Source organism: Pogonomyrmex barbatus, unplaced genomic scaffold, assembly GCF_055798465.1.
Source record: "Pogonomyrmex barbatus isolate J1 unplaced genomic scaffold, ASM5579846v1 scaffold12, whole genome shotgun sequence".
NCBI lineage: Eukaryota > Metazoa > Arthropoda > Insecta > Hymenoptera > Formicidae > Pogonomyrmex > Pogonomyrmex barbatus.
The window spans coordinates 6,673,963-6,698,962 of NW_028297108.1; the positions used below are offsets into that span (position 1 = coordinate 6,673,963).

The window sequence follows — 25,000 nt, forward strand, 5'->3', positions numbered from 1 at the left end:
CATCGCAGGCAGGAAGCAAGCCAGTTACCGGCAAACGGAAGAGGATCCTCACCGGCGCGCGAGAGACTTTCTGCTCTTCGGCGTCGGATGCGTCAGTGATAACGACGTCAACGGGGAGCCTAACGTCACCCGAGAAAGAAGGAAAGGGGGGCTCCTTCGCGCATCAAGTAGGACTCTTGGGGGTATCGGTGTCGGATCAGAAGCAAGAGGAAAGAAGGGAGCATCGAAGCAAGAGAAGGAGGAGGCGAAGGTGGTGGGGGCGAACGAGGTGACTCGCCGTCGAGATGCACCAGGTGCCATACGGACGCAGCGGCACCTCGAGCGAAGGCCGAAACGATAGGATCTTCTGGGAGCAGCAACGGCAGCGGCCCGAGTGCATCAGCAGGCGAGTGCTGCAACAGCAGCAGCCTAGATCTCGCGGTCGTGCCCGTGCCCGCGCCCGTGCCCGTGCCCGTGCCCGCGCCCGCGCTCGCGCTCGCGCCCGCGCCCGGGCCCGCGCTCGTGTCCGCGATCGCGTACGCGCGCGCGCTCGAACACGCCGATTGTCGACGACGACGACAACGACGACGACGACGACGACCGACGACGACGACGACGACGACGACGACTACAACGACTACTACTACTACTACGACGAGGACGAGAACGATCAGTGGAACCGTCGATCGGACGGCGACGACGACGACGACGCGACAGCGGTCGTTACGACGGCACGACGCCGGGCCCGACGTGGACCGCGTGTCCCCCTTGCATTACCTGGGCCCGGTGCGCACCGTCCACGGCGGCGCCCCGCCGTCGCTGCCGTCCAATTTGTTGCTCATAGGACTGGCACTCTGTTGTCTCGCCCTGCCAGCGGTGCAGCCGCGTTTCAGTGGCCACCATCAAACGTGTCCCGGCTGCCCGCATCAGCAGCCGCAGCCGCAGCCGCATCATCATCATCATCATCATCACGTGCATCACCACGAAGGCCCAGCGAGGGGCGGCCTATTCAAGGACACTCCCACGCCTAGCCCGGACACTATCAGGCTCGAGGCGATCAAGCTTCAGATCCTGCACAAACTCGGCTTGAGAGCTCGCCCGGACGTTAACAGGACGTTGGCCACCGTGCCCCGGCACTTGGCCCTGGAGACTCTTTATCGGGCGGAGGCGCAATCGCTACCGCGTTACTCCGACCGGTCGAGGGTCGACTACGAGAGTGACTATTCGGGCGAGTTCCTCTACGGCGACGAGTACTCGTACAGGAACCTCGATCAGGAGACCATCACTACCGAGGGTAACGCCAGGACCACCGCCAACTCTTATCAGGACTACGACGACGCTCAGGAGGAGTTGGACGACTTCTACGCGAGAACCTCGGAGATCATAACCTTTGCCGAACCCGGTGAGAATCGCATTTTATTTTCCTTCCCTCCTTCGCTTTTTCGCACTTTTTTTAACAAAAGTTTAAAGATCTTTTTATTGTTACACGAGCGATATTGAGAGATTCGATAAACTGAACGATAAGTACATCGATACAATAAGCGCGACTGACATGTGACTATATCTATATGTCATCGTAGTTTCTGTAGCTTGAGTTTCTCATTGAATACTCCGAGAGGCGATTCAAACAGCGAAAGTCTGTCATACGATTATCTATAAAATAACGATACCATTTCATCCCGATTGCGAAAAAGTAAAAGAAAGAAAGAAAGGAAAAAAAAAAAAGAAACAAAAAAATCTAAACTAGAATGAATAATTGTCAGATGTCAAATACAAATACATAATGATCAAAGTGATATATTATACACAAAAAAAACCTATTAGCAAAAGTTTATACAAATACTTCGACTAATTGAAAAGAAATCTAGTCGTAGGAGATTAAAATTTCTCGATTTAACTTGATAAGCCCACGTCGATGCTATAGGCAGGGAAGTGATTTCTATGCACACCAGTGACAATAGAAGCGCAATAATTGATACGAGGTACATCTTGCTCTGCGTACGGCATAGCAAATTAGACTCGTCGACGTTATACCGGTTTCTATCCTATTACCACTTTCTCCTCTGAGTGAATCCGCGACGCGCGGAGCACGAGGGTGTCTCACGTGCCGAGATTCTCTCCGCAGAGAAACGTCGCGAACACGTTTTTCCGCGCGACGTGTCGCGGCCGATATCGAACAATCGAAATCTAGAGAACGTCCGAGAATGTCCTTGCCGCACGAACGCGATTTCTAACCGCGGCGACCGATCTCTCGCACGTGTAAAGCTCGCGCTTCCGAGAAGCGCGAGCTTTCTAACACGCCTCTTTCTTCCCCTCCCCCTCCCCCTCGCTCCTCCCCTCCTCCACCGGCATAAGGTGCCGGTGTGTGCTCGAAGGGATCCTTGAAAAAGTTGCAAAGATTTTCTGCGAAGCCGCGAATCGTCGGGACGTAAGTCGCGGGTCTTACAACTTCGCCTTCCAACTTTCCTTGATAACCCCGCTGCGGCTCTCCCCAATCAAAATATTCCGCCTACGTATAAGAAAATTATTCCGCATTGGATAAAGGACGTTACCGCATCTATAGACGCAAAGCACTTTACCGTACGTCACGCACTGCACGAATGCTGTAATTATTAATTATTCGCGATACATCAAGCGATACACGACGGGAAATCATTGAAACAATCGATGATGCAACATGTAACTTCACTTTTAAAACACATTTAAAAATCTGGTTTTTACATAATGTTTTTGAAATAAATTAAATTTTACGTATTACTAATAACATTAGTCTGTAAGAAAAGAAAATCTTTACTCCGATCTTGGACTAGATGTTTCGTGTAGATTTTTAAACTCGTTAAAATCGAATCTCACCGTCAAATTTATGTATCATATCAAGAATAAAAAATGACAAGTTATAAAGTTTACGAAAATGCACACAAATCATAGATTATTTATATAATAAAAAAATATATAATGCAATTTTATTATAGAAATCATATGATTGTAACTGTGATTATATCAAAATATAAAATAAGGATTGTAAACAAACATCTCAGAAATAAAAAACAGTAACAGACAAGAACTCCAATTTTTGGAGCAATTTTTGTTTATAATTTTTGTTGTATATTGTGAATATAAATAATTGCAAAATTAATTGTCAATCACAGATATACAGTAAAATATACATTTTTATGCTCTTTTCATGTTTTTTTTTTATGAATTATATAAGCTGTTGCTATTTTTAAAATTCTGATGTGATATATAAATTTAAAATTAAATTTGATTTCGTTTCTTCGAAAACATTCAAAAATTTACGTAAAAATCCCAAAGTTAACGAAAAAAATTTTATAAACTAATGTAATTAACAATTGCATACATGAATTTTAATTTAATTTAATGCAAATGTTAATTGTTTTTCAATTTGCAACAGTACAGTCTCATTTTTTCATATCTAAAATATTAAAATATCTAAAATATTGCACGTTTATTTCTGCTTTTGAAAAAAAATAACAAATTATTGAGAATTATGACATTATTTAATTGTGCGATTCTATATTGGGCATATAAACCCGAAATGAAGCTGAATCTAACAAATCGATATTAATCTTGGGGATGCACATATGAATTTCAAAAAATTCGAAGGCCAACGACGATTCGATACTGCGTTTTTTTTTGCCGTTTGATATCGTCGGGGAAGACTATTGGATTAAGTTGAATTTGCTCGATGCCAAATTGCGCGAGGAGAACATTGATTCCACGTCTGATTGGATGACCCAGTCACTCGATGGAAGCTTTTCCTAAAGCTTTCCTTTCGCGTGTGCCTCGTTAATAACGATCGCTTAATCGGCATAAATCGAAAAATATAACGATTGTTTATTACGTTTATTAATTAGACTGAGTCATTTTTCAATAAATCACCAAACTTTTCGAAAATCACTTTGAACATGCTTGATCTATTTATCATAATTTTTTTTATCACTTATATGACAAGATATTATATATTATCGATTAATAATGAAAGTTGGATGTTTACTGCTTGCCAGCTGTATTCTGGCGCGAGCGTAAATGTAATTTCGTAAAAAAATTGTCCATAAAATACATCTCGAACCAATTGGAAAATATTTTATATAGTATTTATTAGAGTTTTATCTTCTAAAATATCGATGATTCCTCGAAATCGATCGGTTTGGAATTTTCTGCAATTTGAAAGTCTTGCGATTTTCAGTGCTCATCCCTGATAAATTTCCTTTTCATAAGTCGCGATTCAAATAATAATGCAATAATTTTCGATGATGGTGCATGAAATTTAATAAGAAATTAAGAGAATACAAGTTTCGCCTTCTTATAGTGAGTCTTGTGAAAATAGAGCGAACGATACCTCGTGTATTAAATAACAAATACGCGAATGGAATTTGAAATAGCGAAATTGCAATAAGCTCGGTCTCCGATAACAGGACGACTTCCACGAAACGCCAAACAACACGTCGCATGTTCAAACACACAGCATGCTCAAGGCACACAGATACGATGTAATAACCGCGGTGTGTGCAACATGACTTCGGGGTTAATCCATCCGCGTGTATTGCGTTACTTCTCCGGTAACGGCACGTAGAGTACGTTTTATCGCAATTCCCCTCGCCCGACATGACGTAATCCGTAACAAACACGTTTATTTATTGTACCTGCACCTAAATGATTCCAATTAACGATCCATCTTGGCGTTTTTACGTCGCAATTAATTCCTTCGGATTAAGATCGCGTAAAATCGGATAAAAAAAAAAAAAAAGAAAAAGAAGGCCTCCGCGACGGTAAACCCAAAGGTGACTCATCGCGAAATTTCGAGTGGCTCGTCATACTTGTAACTTCCACCACCACGTGATCCCCATATATTATTCACTATAACATCATTTTAGTTTCACTTCCTCGTAGTTTCGCCTAGTTCGGGGCTGAGTCCCATCCACGACGCGATTCGTGTACGCGGATAATTGCGGAAAATCGCGGTCAGATATTTTTCCGGCTACCGGACGAACGACGTCCGTCGGTGATTTTTCGCCGGGCGACGTGCGACGAGGGCAGACAGGGCGAGATTAGCGAGGGGGTTGTGCCCTGGGTGAAATTTCGTGCGGGATTGACGAAAGGCGGGTATGCGCCCGTCGCACGTCGGCGAACGCTTGACAAGCCGCTCGCACGCGTTTCCGCGGAGCCACACACCTGCAGCCACGTGGCCCGCCACAGTCGTCGCGAGTGTTGCGACAACACAGAAGCGGTCTATAGTTCACTCCGCAGTTCACAGTAACTCTAAGTTTAACAATAAGGGTAATAGAACCCTAAGGTAGAAATGGATAATGTTACTGGACTCGTTGCCGCGGCGCGGCCGGCGCTTGCACCTTCGCCACCGTTAAATTAACGAGGCTGTGCCCTCTCCTCCCCCCCCCCCCTCCCCTCCCCCCGTGAGTTTCGTGTCCCCTTTCGCCCATCTAGAATCGTGCGAAGCCCAGCCGCGTTGACGTTTCACCGTTCCGCATTTGGATCATTGGCTGCTCGCTCGATAGTGATGATATTTATTTCAAAAAGGCAATATAGGATCCGCAAACGATCCGCAAACGCAACGTTTCGTTTCCCGCCCGAAAGTAAAAGAAACAAAAATGAAGAAACAAAAATGCCCGCTCGAGAATGACCTGAAAATCAGAGTTCCTAAAAATAGAAATTCCAAAAATAGAAATAGAGAAGAGAGAGATATTTTATAAAGTTCTCGAATAAAATTAGACCTTACCAAGACGTTTACGTCATTATTTCTTCCATATCTTTTTTTATATTTATTAATATTTAGAAAGATGCTCCCTTTTCGTTTGAATCCATACGAAGAGATTCTAAAAGAAGTATTGTAGCGAGTCAATCGTGTTTCGCGGCAAAACGGAAATTCGGCTTAATTACGCTTCAACGCGGCTTTATTACTCAACTCGAACTTGTTTGCGATCGATTCACTCGAGCCGTGCCGCGAAACACTCGTGAACCTTTCTCGATGTGATATTGATATTTCCGATCCTCGCGCGTTCCCGACGCAAGAATTTCCGTCGAGGCAAACCCTCGAATTACCCCCGCAAACGATCACGGAACACGAAATTGCGAGAGCGTTTGCGAGGTCCTTTGCCCGTCGAATTTCGATTCCGTTCGGGAGAAACCCACCCCCGCCGAACGGTTCTCCGAATGATTTTTGCGGACACCTCGGCGCGCCGAGGCGTATCACGATGCACCATATGTGATACTTTAACGTTAATGTCGCTGTGTCACTATACATAGCCGATGAACACGTCATTCTTTTTGAAGAAACTAAAGAAACTATAAACGAGCACCATTGCTCGGCCCGGCATCGACCGCGGGCGGCCGGCGGGCGATGCTTACGGTGGAAAGTTTGTGTTCCACATTTTTTTGTCTACGTGGAACGCGTGAAAAAATGCCGCGAAACCCGGACACCGCGGGTTCCCACTCTCCTCGCGGCCTTTGTGGTCGTGCCGCGGCTTCTTTTCCCTACCTACCCGGTTAAATCGATACACCCGACCGCGCACAACTTCAGCTGACGGACGATAATTACTCATCACGTCGCCGCGAATTTTCCCAGTCGACGCGCTCGCTCTTTTCACCCCCTTCCCAGCCGTCGCCGCCCTCCGCCCCCGCCGTCCCCTGTTTTTCCGCTCGTCGTCGTGCCGCGGATCAGATCGCGATCGGTCGCGCGCGGCATCGCGAGACAAAATTTCACATCTCATCGCTCATTCTTGCCGATATCCCATAGGATCCGTAGGACAATTTGTAACACTACGCGACAACCGGGAGATAAATCAGCGTTCGCGACTCGCGACGCGTATTTTCACGCAACTTACGCTTTTGTGTAAATTTACGCTTCCGGGCGTTCCATCACTCTTAACACCCCACGAGCGGGGTAAGAGCGTAAGAGGGGGAGAGCGGTGTAATATTTCCACGTAATATGACTGTCAAAATAATACCAGTATATATACGATGTGTATGATGCAGCAGCTAACAAGTTGCCTCGGGCAAACTTGTGACCCGGTTTCTAATATAAATCACTCCTCGGTCAATCTGCAATTTTTTTCTTACGGATTTTTTTTTTTTTTCATCATGCGATTGACGTGAAGCTAAAGTGCTTCAACTGGAATATTATACGTGTTATTTTTTAAATATTTCCTCCGAATAAAAAAAGATTTTCTCCCCTCGGAAAAAAAAAGATTCCAAATCCGGTACGTATTCGGTTAACTGATCCGGAAATGTTTTCGACGGGTGCTAGAAAAATGATCTCTCGACAGGAAAGTTTCGCTTTTAGCGCCACCGTAAAAAGATACATAACACGCCGATACAGCTTGTTAACGAGTTTTCTAATAATAATCGCACGAATCAAACTGTTGTCGAAAACAATTTTATTACCATTGTTTCAGGTATCACTTCCGTCGCCTTTTCGCGTTTGCCAAACTCCCATCGATTGGGCCGCAGTCTCCCTTAAATCTCTCTTACGACGATTACAGTATATGATTTCGAAGTAAAATCCCTCCCTACGGTCCCGAGGGGATAAACCGTTTAATTCTTGATCACTTTAGCGAGTTACTTCTCTTTTTTTTACAAATCATATAAAATAGATATCAGAAAATATCGAGGGAAAGAAAAAGAGAGAATTTAAATATATATATGCTCGACTATAATTATTAATTTATTTTATGAGTATAAATTTATATATATTTTTTTATTACAAATACATTACTATTATATTATTATTACGATTCATAACATTTTATTTTATAGACGTTGTTAAAGTTGATTATTTTTGAGAGAAATCATATTGATAATGTTAGAATATTAGATATATCGAATATATTGTAAATTTCATTCGCGATTAAATTTTTCCGATATAACTTTACCAATATGATGATCCGTTTCCCATACATAGATCGAATAAAACGGGGTAATTCATCGGGCGTAATCAAATTAATTCATTTCTCCGATCTGGTTATTCGGCTCTGCCGGACCGATGCGAAGAGAAAGATAAAGCGGAGAGATAACGTCCTTTCACGATAATGCAACGGGAGATTGTACGAATGCAATCGACAGTAGGAAAACTCATAATGGAGTTTGCCGGGCGATCGAAAGTTTCCACGGTGAAGGCTACCGAAAAAATTCCCATCGTCAAAACTCGTTTCGACGAAAACCTTTCAGGCATTACTGCATATTACGGGGGGATGAATTCTCTGCGGTGAAAGCAGAATAAAAATTATCTGGAAACTATCGATGTCGGGCAATAAATAAAGAGATTCCCCCCAAGGAGGGAATTTGACAAATTTCAAGAATATTTCAGCAGGAAATATGTAGTAATAAATTATTTATCAATTTATTAAAGAAAAAAAACCGATTTCTAAAGTCTCTCGATGCGGTCTTGGAAATATTAAATAACTGTTTCGGTTGTAATTTGTAATCTGCAAGAATAACGTAAACACGTATTTGTCGCATTATCGAAGAGCTCATTGTTGAGCACAATCAGTTCAGTTTAGAAATCGAAACGGTATACACCTTTTCATAGGGAAAGCGCAATAAGCCGGATCGCCTATTTAAAAATTTATCAGAGAGAGGATATCCGGACCTTGTACTCCCGACAATCGATACGAAGTGTCGGCATATGGCCGTGTAAGTCTTCGATAGTGAGTAAGCGCGTGAAGAGGTGTTAACTGTCAGCAACCGCGGCAGCAGCAACAGCAACGGTAACGGTGGCAGCAATAGCAACGCGAGCAACCAGCCACGGGGGGGGGCTTTACAACCCGTGAGTAACGTTCCTATGTAAAAACAACATATTATATTCTCGCCACCCTTCGACGGGCGGACGGGCGGGCCATTCCGAAGCACTTGGACCATAAGATACCATAAGAATTTATGCGTCTCACTCAACAACGCCACCGACAGCGTTACCATTTCGTCGACGTCGTTATCGTCGAGGATACGAAATCCCGAACGACAACGACAACAACGACGGCAACGGCGATGGCGAGGAAGCAGAAGGGAAGATTGATGGATAACGAGGGACAAAGAGAGTGCAAAGTTGTTGAAAAAGATTAGACGCTAGACGGGAGGGCGTGGAGGGTTATCGCCAATGATAACCCTCTCTATTTTTATAGAGAGAAAAAAAAGGAATATATCTTTATGGCAGATTCGTATTTAAAGACATATATCGAGAGAAAAATATATCTCTTACCCCTATCAATCGAGACTGATCTAATTTGAGGCTATTAGAGATAATTAGATAGTGAGAGGAAGCTATTTTGCGAAAAATCGCAGAAAAAAAAGAAAGACGCCTCACGATGTTTCCGCAATGTCTTCCGCGATGTGCAAGACGACATCGTCGACGACGATATTCGCGCTCTTCCTTCCCTCCCTTATCTTCTCTTCCTTTTTTTCACTTTATCAACCGTTTTCTTTCCTCTTTGCGCGCGAATTCCATTTCTCTTAGACGCGGCCATTTCATCGCCATTATTAAACGCTGCCGTAAGCCAGCAGTCGTAATTTTAGTGGTTTATTGTGCCCCGCGTTTCTCATGTTCAAGAGGAAACCATTATCTCTGACAGGGTGCATTGCGTACAGTGTATTACCCAGTCGCGCCCAATGACGGACGGCCGAATTCGCTTGCCATCGCTTGCGCGCGCGCGCGCGCGCGCGTCGGGGGTTGGCGGTCCCCACGTGATCTGCTGCCAAGGATCATTTGCCCCTGTTAATTACACGTAACCATGCGCCTCCACTCTTGCTAAATGCGACTGTCGCGTTGAAAATCGCGAAGAAGAGGGGGAAGAGGGAGGGAGTTTTAAAAAAAAAAACGTATATAATAGGCAACAACGAGAGAAAAAAAGTCGAGGAATTTAAACATTTTTTTTTTAAGAGGATATTAGCATCTGAAGAAAAATTGCGAGGGTGGAGAGGTGAGAATGCAAATATAAAAAAAATCATCTTTCCTTAGAGTAAAGCAGAGGAAGGGAAGGGGGAGGGGAGGGGGAGGAGGTTTCAAAAAAATAAAGAACGTACAGATAACAACGAGAGAAAAGAATTCGAGGAATTTAAAAATCTTTTCAAGAGAACATTAGCAAGCAGAGAAAAAGGATTGGACAGGGGTGAGAATGCAAATATAAAAAATGATATTTCCTCAGAGCATAGCAAAGTAAGGATAGCGAGAGCGAATGGTTTATTTGTTCAGATTTCCTCGAGCGTGAACATTCCATGATTATCTTTCCCTGCCCCACACAAATTTGCTATCGACCGCAAAGGTCGTCATTGCCAGCTTTAATGATACAGCACGATCGGTTAATCGATTCCGAAACGCGAATGCGGATTGCGCATCGAGAGGGATGATTAATCGCTCGGGAATATTCGACTCATTAAACTCCCTGCGAACTCTCGGTAACACTCGACAACATCCAGTAACAATTTCAAATACGCATGTTCTATTACACAAGTAGAGGCGATCCCGCAGTATTGCGCATGTGACACGCATGCGGCATCGTTTAGCAAAACTTGCCGGGCATCTTGAAAATTTACGAGAAGACAAGGCGCCCGCCATTAATAATGATAGAAACGATCTTTTGCCATATAATAGTGCTGCACGTTTGTTTGTTGGTGAAACTAGAAATTAATAGACTAGTCATAGCAATTAATAATCGTTGTATGCTTTTGCAACTCTTTAATTGAGATTGATTGAATTAAGTTAATAGGCTATCATTAATGTGGATTTATTTTCGATATTATTTTAATTATAGATATGTTTATATATATTAATTATAATGATAATATTTCATTATCATTATAATTTTTAAGAGAGACACATTGTGTATATTATATGTATAAAAACCAACAAATGTGTTTTTATCCATAGCTTGTTAAATGATCATTTTGAGACGTCCCATTTGTCAAATACGTTCACATTCACTATATAAATTAATGAATATATTAATTATAATACATAATTTTATTATATTTAAATATATTCATCATATATTATATTTTTTTACATATAATAAATTTATTAGGACGATTTGCCGAATCCCTAAATCATATTCTCTAATCAAAGGGAAGGGAAGTTTAGATTATCGATATTATAGAATACAAAAAAGGGCAAAATAATCCGCGTATACAAACGAATCGTATCGCGACACGATGGGCGACCTGAAACGTGGGGCAATACGTGGGGTGACGCGACGCGACGCGTCGCGACGCGACTCGGCGCGACACGATGGGCGAATTGACGCAGTATTTCTCAGGACGTTCGTCATTGCCTGGATGAGATCCCGTAGACCAGAAAAATGGAGAAGGAGAGAGGGACTCCTCGTCGTGCGGGTAGATCGACCATTATACGCGCTAGACGGTTGTTCTCTTTTAAAAGAACTTGGCGGCGGATCTTTATGAAAGCCCGAGAGTCCGTGGCTCGTAACTCGCGATTCTTAACAGTCACCGACTCGCACAACATCCTCATCCCCAACCCCCTATTTAGCTTCTTCGACTCGAGGCACATGTTTCAGACTTTTCCGCCATTCGGACAGGCTGACTGTCTATTAAGTCTGATGCAATTCGATCCTAACTTCCTCGCCTTTCATCCTTTCTTTCTTCAAAAAACGTTTCTCATACTCGCGCACATCTCGCATCCATTTGTTAAATTAATACGAGAAATTTGTCGTATTAATCAAATAAAATTAAAAATTTCTGCAAAATTGAACGGCTTCTTTTTCACATAAATGTTTTTCAATTCTCTCCTCAAAAAGCTCTAATTTTATCTAATAAATTTGGTTAATGTTACTTCGCTTTACTTTTCAGCTTTATTTAGTAAAGATGGAAAAAAATGACAATTTTTTGCGTCAATTTAAAATTTATATATTTATATGTGTGTATATATATATATTTTATCGTGATATCGTAGCTTGCGGAATTCGTGGTATTCATTAAATTAATTATTCTATTTCGTTTCATTCATTTCTCCATTTTACTCCTTGTATTCATTAATTGCACCGACTGTAGACACTACATTCATTACGCTCATTCATACACGATAATAAAATGTTTGCGTAAACACCGTCCCATTTCTTCGCGAGCGATGCACGCGCGGGTTGAGTTACACTCCAAGTATCCGAGAAAGTTTAACGCCGCTAATCCATCTACGAGCTTTTAACGCGGATACTTTATTCAAGGCCATCCCGTGAGAGCTAATACGGAGGCGGAGACGATCCTCTCGCGGACCTTGAAGCGCCGTCGGCAACCGATACAGCGATATGAGAAAACGAACGATATCGATTGCGTTTACGTTTGTTCTCGCACAACACGACGCGACGCGGAGGCACTTTTGCTTCCATTATCCCCCCCACTTTTTTTTTTTTTACGATTGTGGAAAGATTGCGCCGGGCGTATTGTATAGACGGACGTATATTTTCGCGCAACGCCGCGATTCTATAAAAACGCCCTGCCAAATCGTGAAAGAGGACGCGATAAAAGTTGTGCTATAAAAAGTCGATTGAGATACCGAGAGGGGCCCGATAGGCAGTAAACGACATCAGTTAATTTTTTTCCCCTTTATTATTTATGGAGGCGCACAATGGCTGATGACGTGCGATTTAGCGTGTGTGATGACTTTTCGAGAAATTCACCAATTTCTCCTCCCCGAAGGGACCGAGCGTACATTCCGAATTTGCTCGAATAGAATCGAGTTCGTTCAACCTGTGGAAATTCCGAGGGAGAATACCAAGTCGGACACTACGCGCGGGGGTTAAAATTCGCTCGCCCTCGCATTGCCGCGAAGCGACATACACTATCCCGCCTCTTCCTCTTTCCCTTTTTCTTTCTTTCTCTCTTTCTCTCTCTTCTTTTTTCTTTGTCTTACCCTTTCTCTCATCCTCTCTCTCTCTCTCTCTCTCTCTCTCTCTCTCTCTCTCTCTCTCTCTCTTCATCCTCTCTTCATTCCTTTTTACTTCTTCTCCATCGAACTCCCTATCTCCACACGTTTTTTTTTATTTCTCTTTTTCTCCTTTTCTTCATCCCTTTCATCCCTTCATCCCTTCATCCTCTTGCTCATCTCTTTTTTTTCTCTCCCATCCTTCGTTTTTCGTTTTTTGCTCCATCTCCTTTCATTTCTCAGCTTTTCTCAGTCTCTCTTTCGCTTTCTTTTTCTCTTCTCTTCCTGCCCTCCCTCCCCCACCTCTCTCTCTTCTCTCTCTCTCTCTCTCTCTCTCTCTCTCTCTCTCTCTCTCTCTCTCTCCGTTTATGGAGAGTATTAGAGCCGGGAGTTTGACGGTTCAGGATGGGATGAAACGGTTCGGGATGAGTTGGAGTGGGGCAGGGTCGAACTCATGGACGAACGAGCCGACGGATAGGATGGCTGGCGCCTGTAGTCAGATCGATGCACGTGGCTCCAGCTGGGCGCCGCTCTTCGTATATCTCCTGCACCCCCTTTATTCCCTCTTGACTCTCCTCATCCTGGTATACTCTCTGCTTCAGGCTAGAAAAGGATAGGTTACTTCCTCTCTCTCTCTCTCTCTCTCTCTCTCTCTCTCTTTCTTTCTTTCTTTCTTCCTCTACTTCCTTCGTCTATCTTCCGATTGCCTCGTTTCTTCGCTCTTGCGTTTCTTCTTTCCATTCTATTTTCTTCCCCTTCTTTCTCTCTTGTTCTTCTCTCGTAGACTTCCCTTCCGTCTACACTCTTATTCCTCTCCCGCTTCCTTCTTCCGCCCTTTCTTTCTTTTTCTCTTTTACACAAGCTCTCTATCTATCTAGAGAGTTCATCTCTCTCCCCCTCCGTTCCTCCCTCCCCTCCTCTCTTACTACCCCTCTTCTGTCCGCATTCTCCGCGTGCTATCTAACATCGTATCTTTTTCTTGGCGTTGTCTTTAATTTCTCCGATGCACGTTCGTCTAATATAGTACCGGTGGGGCTCGCGTGTAGAATCGTGTAACTTTCGTTCACGTAAAACTTGCGAGCGTAATTTATTATTCTATTCAAACTCCTATGCTCTTCCGCGTGCCGATTCTATCCACGACTCTCGATCCTCGAAACTAAATTGCAAATAAATCGACCGCCTTGTAGCGAAACTTTGCGGGCGCACGATATCCATCTAACTATCGGCCGTTGTATTGAAAAAAAGAAGAAAAAAAAAAAAGAAACAATCGTGCAACTCGATTGCTGCACGTGGCTTCCGACAGCCGCTACGTGCAAGTCCACAAATTATGCGGTGTAACTCCGAGAAAATTGAAACGATCGCGTAATCTCGAGGTTAGAGAACGCGTCTGACCTTGTTTGATCGTTTTCACTCGCTTCTCTTCGCGCGAGATCAGACAGCTCCGGTCGCGATTCCCGCTTGAATCGCCATCAGCCACATCGTCGTCGATTTTTCCTTCAGCGGGACGAATGACGAAAGCGCGGCGAGATCGTCGCTCGAAACGAGTCGACCGACGAGTCGTGCGATGCGCTCGGGGGTGGCGGAGGAGGGGGTCAAGTCGCAGGATTCGGGGGACGTCGCGTTACCGCGTACGTGATCGCGCGAATACGTCACACGTGCTTTAAACAGCGGATACGTCGTAGCTGGCGAGCGACCACGTGGCGATAGATCTGGATCAGGGTTACTAACTGGCTATATCTGACCCTCTTATTTGACTGATCGTATTACGGTCAATCGCCTCAGCCCTACACGATACGAGGCGAGTATCGCGCTTGTATACGTGGTACTATGTCTGGAACACGTCAGTGACATGTCGCGCTGTAATTAGATTCGCACTGAGCTTACTTGGGTTGGACTTCTTATCTGGTGACAATACCCGATGGTCTCTCCGCGTGTTGTCGCGTCCGTGTACTTGCGCGCGCGCGCGCGCGCGCGCGCGCGTGTGTGTGTGTGTGTGTGTGTGTGTGTAAAGAACGCGATATTATTTTACGTTTTATTAAATGTTTTATCGACGGGGACGTATCGTCGTATGCACCACGCGTTTCCTTCGTCACCGTCCACGGCGACGCGAACATCACGAAATTCGATCGAACCTCCTTTCTGTACTCCGCTTTCGACAGACTCGTAATTACTACAGACTCGTGGTAATCACGCGCACGCAACCACGTTTCCGCATCCACGTCGTCGCGGTTAATGTAACGCTTTACCGCGTTCATCATCGGGATAACTTATCTCGGACCTCCCTTAACTTGAGCGTGTCTCGAAGAATCCCCGCCTCGGGTACGAAAACTCACCGTGAGACCTCACGAACTTCCGGCTTTCCGCCCTAATAATCACTCTCCTACGGCGGCACCCCTAACTGCGAGAACTTCCTTCCGTTTCCGCGTGACTTCACTCCCCGGACTTCGCGGAATTATATCCGCCCTTAAGCACGCCCCGATTTAAGCGATGCTTAAAAATCGCATTCTCCTCGTCTCTTCATCAATCTCAAGCCGCAATCTCCTCGCTTCCTGTTACAACCCCGTCCCCCTTGTCTTGTTCGTTCTCGTTCCCGGTAACAATTGTAATCCCCCTTCCGCCTTTCTTCCGCGTATCGCTCTTATCTCGAGCCAAACTTCCACTTCCTACCGCACTGATCTAGTCTAATGCATTTTGCTGGTCCACGCGAATTCGTTTCCTCCGTTCTCCGGCGATCGATCCGACGTCCATTTCATCGAGCGATCGCGTTCAAAAATCTACAAGCCTATTCTAAATCGGCTACCCGATTCGTTTTTCCATCGAATCTAATTTAGTGAAATATTTTCTAAACGACATATTAACAATTGTAGAATTATCAATTTTTCTCAGAGTTAAATAGCCAACGAAATCAAAAGTTTCGCTCTTTTACTCAGAGATGGTCGATGCTACGAAATTTAAGTCAAGAAATCGATTCGAGATCGGCTCAAGAGTCCACGGATAAAAGAAAGGGCAGTAGAAAGGGCATTGTATACCAGAACTTTTGGAAATACTGTCTCCGGGGATCATGGTACCATACGCCATTTGCCCTTGCGAGATTCCCGGTATCCGGATGATGAAAACGCACGAAAGAAAATTCTTCTCGAAGCCTCGCCGTTATCTCCGACCACCGCGCCGTCGTCCCCGTCCTTTGCTTCAAGTCGCCTCAGCAGTTTTTGCTCATTTCCCTCATTTGGAAAACGGCGGGATAGGGTTCGCTCGGCGGTGCTTCTTCATTTATTCATCCTGCCGCGATCCTCGCAACGATGCCGATTCGTACATCGACGAGATGTATGCGATCTCCTCCCCCTCCCCCCCCTCCCCCTCTTCGCGTCTCGATACATCGGGACGGGCCGCGAATTGTCCTAGAAATCGCTGCTTTCTCTCGCTATTTCCCCGGCCTTCGGTGCGGGGAGTTTCGTGTTTATCCCCTGAGGCTCATCCTATCTTCGACGATCTCTCCGTCCCGACTCCAAGGACGGACCGAAATCTCGTTCGTCGGCGAGTTGTCAGTGACAAACTATGTAAGCTGCCGCTTACATTCGACCGGATCCTCTTCGGATAGTCTTCGTTGCCGCCCTTTCCTCCCAATTTCTCTCCCGCGAAAGAATTATAGTCTCCGACGCTTCGTCGGGGATACGCTCGCGTGTCGACGGCGGAAACAAACCACCCCTGATATCGCGGCGCGTATCGTCGAAATAGAACCTGAGCAATCGTCTTTGAAAGTCATTGGCTGCCTTGAAGCGGTTGAAAGCAACTTTTACCATTATCCCGTAACTTTTTGTCGAACATTTCTTGTTCAACAGTGTACTAGTTTCCTAAGCGCACGATACTTTTTTTTTTTTGGTGTGCTAAAAATTATCAAACACAAATAAGTTAAAGTGTCAACGTCTTCAACAAAAATACTAAGTACTGGTACACAATTACACTACTATTTTTCATCAAACGTGATTATTACGTCTATCTATCATAGAATCTTAATCGCATTTCATCGTCAATTTTCCTTTTTTCTTATTGTTCAAATTTCTTTTGTAATATTTCAACAATATTGCGTATATTTGTTATCGATTCTTAAATTACGATCCTTGAAATCCCTTAGCTTTATTATTTCTATTCCTGGCGCAAAATCCCAATCTACTTTGGATCCTATAATTTAACTCGAGCTAATCTCATCCCTAATATCGCCGAGGACCGATTCCAATTTAACTACGGTAACTCATCCTTTCACAGGCACACTTGGCGGGGTGATTCTACCAACTCGATAGGTGCTGCCAGGTCGACGTCGTCGGCAACGTCGCTTTCTTTTCCCAAACGTTTCCCTCATCCCCCGATCTCTCGATCCCGACCGTTCGTCCTCCGGCTTCCCACCCCCCGCGACGTTTTCTCGATTTCCTTCGGTGCCGTCGCGCCTTTTCCTCGGTATCCTATATCGTGGCGTGTTTCAAATAGACAACTTGGCGACGGAGAGACCTTACTTCGCCTTACTGATATTCGCGTGTGCGAAATTTATTCTCCGCCATCGGGAGAGATCGCGCTAACCCCGATTACGCGCGGTCGCGGCCGATGTAACGATGTAGGCAGGGGGGCGCGTGGAAATTTTTTTCCCATTTTGCGAATCCGATATTATTTAAATATTATTTACAATAGGAAACGGTATGACACATACATATATAAACCAGATATTAAAAAATTGTGTGTGTGTGTGTGTGTGTGTGTGTGTGTGTGTGTGTGTGTATTATAATAACCTTTAAAGTTTATTTACAGCGAATTGTAACGTTTAAAATTGTACGCGTGATGTTTTTTCTTAATATTTTTATATTAAAAAAAAATTGTCTCCGAATTTAAATGCAAATAATCAGTAGTGAAAGAAAGTTTTATCGAGAGTTTTTGTCTTCCTCGCTTTCTGCATACATTTAAAAATGTATACTTCGTTCCTCACTTTCCCTAATCAATCATATTTAATTTCCATAAAAAATATATTTATCAGATAGCTAGGGTAGTTTTGGATTGTCTCTTTGTACTTTGGGCCTCTGGAAATAGGGGAAGGACGTCGGGACGATATATCAGCGTCTCCAGGACGAATCTAGGACCTACGAATCTAGTACCGTCTATCCAAGGATCGTCTAAACTCGGAAAAGCCCTGATCTTTTTTTTCCCACGTCGCCCGCGTGTATATACGCCACCTCCAATGAAAAAGCTTTCTATTAAATTAGAGAACGCGGAACCGGGAGGATTTCTTAAGCGACGCCTTCGGTAGAAAGTACCGTCGGAAAGATTTCAAAAAGTAGGACGACGCGAGTTATCTCGCGGCAGATATCTGACGCAAGGTCACGAGAAGCTTGCCAATCATTATCGAAGCCAAGCGAGACGCTCGTGGCATTCCCGACACGCCAGCTAGATCTGATTAATCGAGAATCTATTTGTTTCGAGGACAATAACGACCCGCGATAAAGGCCGCGTTATCTCGGAAACGTCATTGTTTCTGAACGTTATTTAACATCTATGCCGCAACACACATCACAACGGAACCGCGTTGTACATATCGTAAATTCACACGTTTATAATACAGTCCATTAACCATTTCGGATCCTGGAAAATTATGGATCTATTTTGATGTCGGAATGTCGAGCGCATTTTATATTATTTTATATTTTTCCGCAATCGTTCGATATCTTGGAAAGATTATTATGTAGCTTTTTTTCTTCCACATTTTTTCAAATTTAATTCTGTTTTCTATCGTTTTATCATGAGGATTATTCTTGGAGCATTTCTCGGAAAATTTTGCTCATCGAGGACGCGACAGGCGCGATGGAAGGCCTATAATATTCGAACCTTGGTCGTGCTAATAGCTTGATTCGCTCGATAGCGTTTGCTCCGCGTTGCAATCTGGAGCCGCGCGCTATACTTGGTCGGTTCCACCCTTTTTACATTGGATGCTTTCCATTTAGTGACATAAGCGTCGTTCTATCTTTCTTGACATTCAATGAATAACAAGGACAAAAGGATACTTGTGTCGACCTGTGTCACTGAAAGCACCCATTAGTAGCGGAAATCCTGCAGAACTCTTTCGATAGTTTATCCGGTTCGTTAAACAAATAACTTTACATCTGCGGAATCGCTCAGACTCTATGACGATTATGGGAAAAATTAATCGGCAAAATACAATCTTTTATAAAATTGCTTGTAGAAAAATTGCGAGATAAGGATTGTAGAAAAATTAATCTCCCGTTTGTTGGAGAAAACGCGTGGAGGAAGCGCGATACTTGTGCCGCTTCGACGTTACGCACGTACGAAAAAAGCGTCACACGATGGTCGACGTCTCATGTGAGCTTTATTTGGAATGATATTCGTCGTAGGGGAAAAAAGTCTCATCGCCCCTGTGCGATGAGAGGAGAGAGAAACCGGGCGCAGATCCCCGTGGTGGTGTCGCATTGCGGCGCACGGGGGGCAAAAGTACCACCCGATGTACCGACCTCGAAATGTGCGACAGACGACGCACTCGAAACTCGAGCGAGGCCGTTAGAAAATCGAACTACGAAAATGTAGAACACGCGACCCAGAGGGAGATAGAGAGAATGAGAAAGAGAAAGACAGGCTGGAAAGAGAGGAGGAGAGGAGGAGGAGGAGGAGGAGAAGAAAAAGGAGAGAGAGAGAGAGAGAGAGAGAGAGAGAGAGAGAGAGAGAGGACCCAAAGACAGAGCGTATCCAAAGATGCGAGAGTCTTCGATGCAGAGCGAAAAGCAGAGAGACAAAGTAATCATATCGAGATGTCGAGGCCTGAGGAATAAACGGCCGAGTGCCATAAACGGTATTATCCAACCGAAGGTTACCAATATTTTATTTACAACTAACAATCGAGGTACTTTTCTTAAGAACTTTTCTTTCATCTAGAGAAACGTAGATAATAGATTTTTATGACTTAAACGATTCGCGATACTTGGCCGCTCGTGAACGAGAAGTAAATAACAAGGGAAGAAATATGAAGAATGAGAAATAAATCCACGGATGCTCTAGCTTGCTCTAACCTTGCGGTGGAGCACGATACAAAGATGGCCGTACGATTCAACCCCCTCTTGAAGATCACGACGCTAATTTCTTTCGATCTTGATGTTGGCAGAACGGCGATATTTCTCTCATTATTTCTCTCAATTTGGATATCTAATACGATCGGAAAAGAATGAGCGACTTTTTCGGCATGCCCCCGCGCGCTAAGGAGAGATGCCAGTTTGGGAAGCCAACGCGTAATTTCGGCGTCTTGTGAGCGATTGTGCTTACAAGTATTCCGCCACTAAAAATCCGTATTACTCTTGTTGTCGATCATGTGCCAAGGACGTGGAGCATTCTGGAGCCGCGTTTTATATTGCGCTTTTTCCTCCATATCCGCATATCCGCCTCAATCTGCCCTCACTAAATCACGAGACAAAAACGTTAGCCTGTTCCTTAGTTAGATGCATCTCATCTTCCTGATACAGAATGTTAAATATTAAACAATATACCGATACATTATATAACTCCAAAAAACGCAGAGGGCGGGATCATGAAGGACATAAATGCTTGTATCTACGATACTAGTTTATCTTTATGCTTTTAATAGAAATAAAATGTTTAAAAAATATTTAAATAAAATAAATGTATAAATAAAATATAAGTTAAAAATTTTTAATTATTGCGATTAAATTGTTCAATTGTTCAATTATTTTAAGTTAAAAGTATTTTTTTCTGAATATTCTTAAAATTCAATTTCATTATGTGTAAATATATTTTCACAAAAATATTATCCTCAAAAAATTATACTGCGTATGTCGTTCCGGTTGCTCTCGATTTTATCTCCCAAAGGAAAGAAGATCGAGTCGAATATGTTCGGGCGTGGTACCTTCGCGAAGGAGAACGTTACGAAATTGTTCCATTGTACTCTCTCGGAATTTCGTAAAATCGATTGCAACTTTCCTTATCTTCTTCTTTAGAATCCTTTGCAATATTATAATCTGTTCCTTACATTTTATCCTTCTAAATGTCTTAATTCACTATCCCTACAATAATTTGTTGAATTTAATTTTATAAAAAAAATTAAATTCTCTTGGAATTTTGTTAATTTTAGCATTATTTATTTTTTTTCCGATTCGATTTAACTTTTAAATCTGCATTCTCGCTATTTTACATGTTTTCGCAATTCAATTATGGTTTATCCTAAAAGAAATCTGAATTATATATATGTATATATATATATGAACGCGCGCGCGCGCGTGTGTGTGTGAGTGTATGTAAATAAATTGCTCCAAAATTAAAAAAATTAAAAAGGGTTCCAAAGTTTTATTAGGAAAAAATAATGCGGAATGTAAGAATTAATTCTCTGTCTTCGCGAGTTTTGTGAGCCTTCACGAGGCTTAATCGCTTAATCGTCACGTGTCGTCGCAAATCATTGCGAATTTATCACCGCGATACCGCGTCATTGCGAGCCATTACAATCGCGAAGACGACGATATAGCAGAGATATAATCGCATGTAAATCGGCCGCCGTAGCGCGCGCGACGGCGCAGCGAAGTTGATTGCGGAGACGAGGGTGCCGAGGGTGGGTGACGGTGCCGCCGGTGGTGGTAGTGGTGGCGGTGGCGGCGGCGGTGGCGGTGGCGATAGAGGATTACGGCGAAGGGGCGCGCGGTGAAAGGCAGAAGGCAGACGGGCGGCAGACACCCTGTGCTTATCCCTACCCCGACCCACCCCGGTCCGTGACTCACCAAACCGTTAAAGGATGAAGCCGCCCTGCTTTCACTCTACGCGCGCTACACAGACGCAAGCAGGTGTACACAAGTACACCCTCCCGAGAGAAAGGGAGAAAGAGAGACGAGAAGTGGTGCTTTCGAGTGAACAAGCATTGTGAACGCAGCGTCTGTACGCGACGCGCGTTTATGTACGTCTGTGTGTACACGTGTGTGTGTGTGTGTGTGTGTGTGTGTGTGTGTGTGTGTGTGTGTGTGTGTGTGTGTGTGTGTGTGTGTGTGTGTGTGTATGAACGTACATAAAGGGTGGCTGTGGGAAGCATGGACTTAATTACAATGATTAAATTTTTCTAGGATCAATTTGGAGCAGACTTAATTGAAACACTAAAGTAGGCTCGATTTTAATATCACAGGCGTTTGAAAATCAAGCACTCTTTGAAAGTTTTTACATTATGCGTTGATAAAACAACAGATTACGAAAGAAAGATTAAATTATAATATGCAATTGAACATTCGAACGAATTTTCAAAAAATTGTAAGATTTCAAAGATTTCCCTTCAAATTTTAGAGAGAATTTAGAAATTGGTTATTAAAGTATTTTTTAATGTAAAACATTGGAAAAATATTAAACATGTTCTATAAGAATTTTCTTTTTTCAAGAAGAAATTAAGAGAATATAACTTTTATTAACTTTTAAATGGAAAGTTATAAGACACCCTGTATATGAATGAAGTCCGGCGCGTAATTTCTAGTACATGGCAAAGGGGAGAGAGAGACAAAAAAAGGCAAGTCTGGGAAAATCCATGCAAACGCGACATTTTTATCGTGAGCACCGGAAATTAGCAGTTATACGCACTGTGTTGCGATATACATCAACGTTTTATTTTCAGGATACTTTCTACTCATAAATGCTAATTGCTCTTTCCCTTTCTTTCATAATTTTTACGGTTAAAATTTATTCAAACAAGAATATTCGCGATTTACCAACACCCCAAGTGCAAACAGCTATAATTTTAATATCAAAACCTACAAAACTTTCTGCTCCTTTGCGTAACGCGAGAAAATGTTATTTAAACAATTCATATTTGAAATAAAAACATCGAAAGTTATACAAATTATGATCACATATACGACATCTAAATTACATTCTATAACTCGATTTAATTTTATATTTATTTTTTCTAAATTATTTATATTCTGTACAGGGCACACATTGAACGGTCAGCCATTGTTAGAATTCCCGATGTCGAGCGGCGAACCGGCATTGGAACCTCTGAGAATCAAAAGGGCGACTCTGTGGGCGAGGGTCGAGCTCAAGCATGCTCATCATTATCATCGTCACAGCCAAATAAATCAAAGGAATATCACTCTGTGGGTGTTCAGAGTGCACTGTGGTAATACAACGCATCTCCGAGGCAAGGTAAGTCATCCCTTGATAACTTCGTATATAAGAATTTCTTTAAAGAAATACGATTAAAAAATAAACTTTAGCTTTCACTAATCTCTGTGTCGGTGATGTATAAAGATCTCGTCTTTATTTTTATTTTTTTTTAATCTTTTGAATATGTATTGTTTCCACTTTGTTTTAAATGTTCGTAGAACATTTCATCAATAAAGATATATATGTATTTGTTTTTTGTATATGCGTATGTATAAATGTATGTGAGCGTCCGCAATATAATTAAGTGTGTAAACCTTCAACAAATTTTTAATATCACGTTTATTCTTTAGTTCTGAATTTAATTAAGCACAGCTAGGAAAATTCAAGCAAAAAGTTCAAGAACAGCTGAAAATTATCTAAACAAAAAAAAAAAACAAAAAAATATTTTTTGCAATCTAATTAATCAAGAAAGATGTTACTCTAACATCTTTCTTATTTCTAGAGTTCACAAAAATATGGTTTGATGTGGTTCAAATAAAGCTTTCCTTATCTGAGATAAGCTTTTCAATCTGTAGGAACTCGGACGACACCTAGAGATGGTGACATCTCTCGTGGTGAACGTCGGCCAGCTCGGCTGGCAGAAATTCGATGTGACGAAGGTCGTCAGCGGATGGTACACGAACTACACGACAGATAAACTGACGTTACTCGTCGACTGCAGCGGGTGCGGCTCGTACGTCCACGTATCGACCTTCGACGGGCACTCGCCGCACGTGATCGAATCATCCTTAAATCCGAAAGGTAAAATCTGAAAAAAATCTCAAAATATTCGCGATAGTCTAAGCAATCTACACCGTTGATTGGAACATCGTTTTGCAAAGTAGAATGTAAATTTTTATTAATTATTATTATTTTAATTTCTTTACCTTTAATAAGATAATTTGTACCATGTTAGACGACATATAAATTAATATTCTTCAATGATTTTCACCTTTGCAAGATGATATTTTCAAGATGATATTGTCAGCTAAGATTTCAAATGTAATTTACAGAGAGAACAGTTTTGCTGGCAAAAATTTGGCCAGATACAGATCTGAAAATAATTTTGTTGGATTGTCAAAATTATTTTACAGGACGCTTAAATTGATAATAATATTGCAAAAATTTTTTTATCTTTTAGCAATCAATCTAAATGTCATACATATAAATTTTGAAGACTCAATAAAACTATTTTCGGATCTATATCTGGCCAAACTTTTAGATTTGCCAGCAAAATCATTTTTTCTGTGTAATAAAATAAAAAATTCTGATTTTAATTAATTTTTAATCGACAATTACGAGATCGATAATTGTCTTACTCGAGAAGTATTAAAGTATTTTCTTAAAAAGTATTTTCTGATCTCGATCGCATCGTCGAAAAATGTAACTAGTCCGACGTGATCGAAGCAAAATTCTGTGATTGTTTACAACACAATTAATTCCCATAATTTCAACACAGTTAATTCCCATATAGAAGTGAGCTGTAATTAGAATAGATCCTTTTTCAGGCGACCACGATCCGGATAGGCCGTTTCTAGTCGTACGTACAGATCCAGCGGCCGTGAAGCGTGTTAGAAGACGAGCGATCGAGTGCAACGGCGCGATAAAAGGTCAGTGTTGCAAGCAGAGATTCTACGTTAGCTTCTCTCAGCTTGGCTGGGATGATTGGATTATCGCTCCTCAGGGGTAAGTTGAACGCCAAAATAATCCTTATATTAGAATAATCCTTAAATGTCACTCACATTCGGAAAAACCAGTTTTCCCATTTAAAAATTTAACGAAACAGATTTGAGAATAAGAGAGATTTTCTTGGACCATCAAGATAATTATGTTCAATTTAATTGAACATGTCAAAATTTTTTGCAGTATTATCATCACATTTAAGCATAAGTAATAATAATTTTAGTGTCCCAACATAATTATTAAATTTATATCTGGTCCTTCTAAATTTTT

The 25,000-nt window shown here is 42.5% G+C and overlaps 1 protein-coding gene across 1 annotated transcript in view; it reads left to right on the top strand.

Annotated features, from left to right (window-relative positions):
• Positions 1-20: 20 nt before the first annotated feature.
• The window catches only part of Actbeta (inhibin subunit beta), a 31,221-nt gene continuing 6,241 nt past the window's right edge, over positions 21-25,000 (top strand). The window contains 5 exon segments of the mRNA XM_011645368.2: positions 21-580; positions 582-1,381; positions 22,833-23,047; positions 23,584-23,809; positions 24,556-24,733. Coding sequence (XP_011643670.2) covers positions 285-580; positions 582-1,381; positions 22,833-23,047; positions 23,584-23,809; positions 24,556-24,733 — 1,715 coding nt within the window. The 5' untranslated portion in view covers positions 21-284.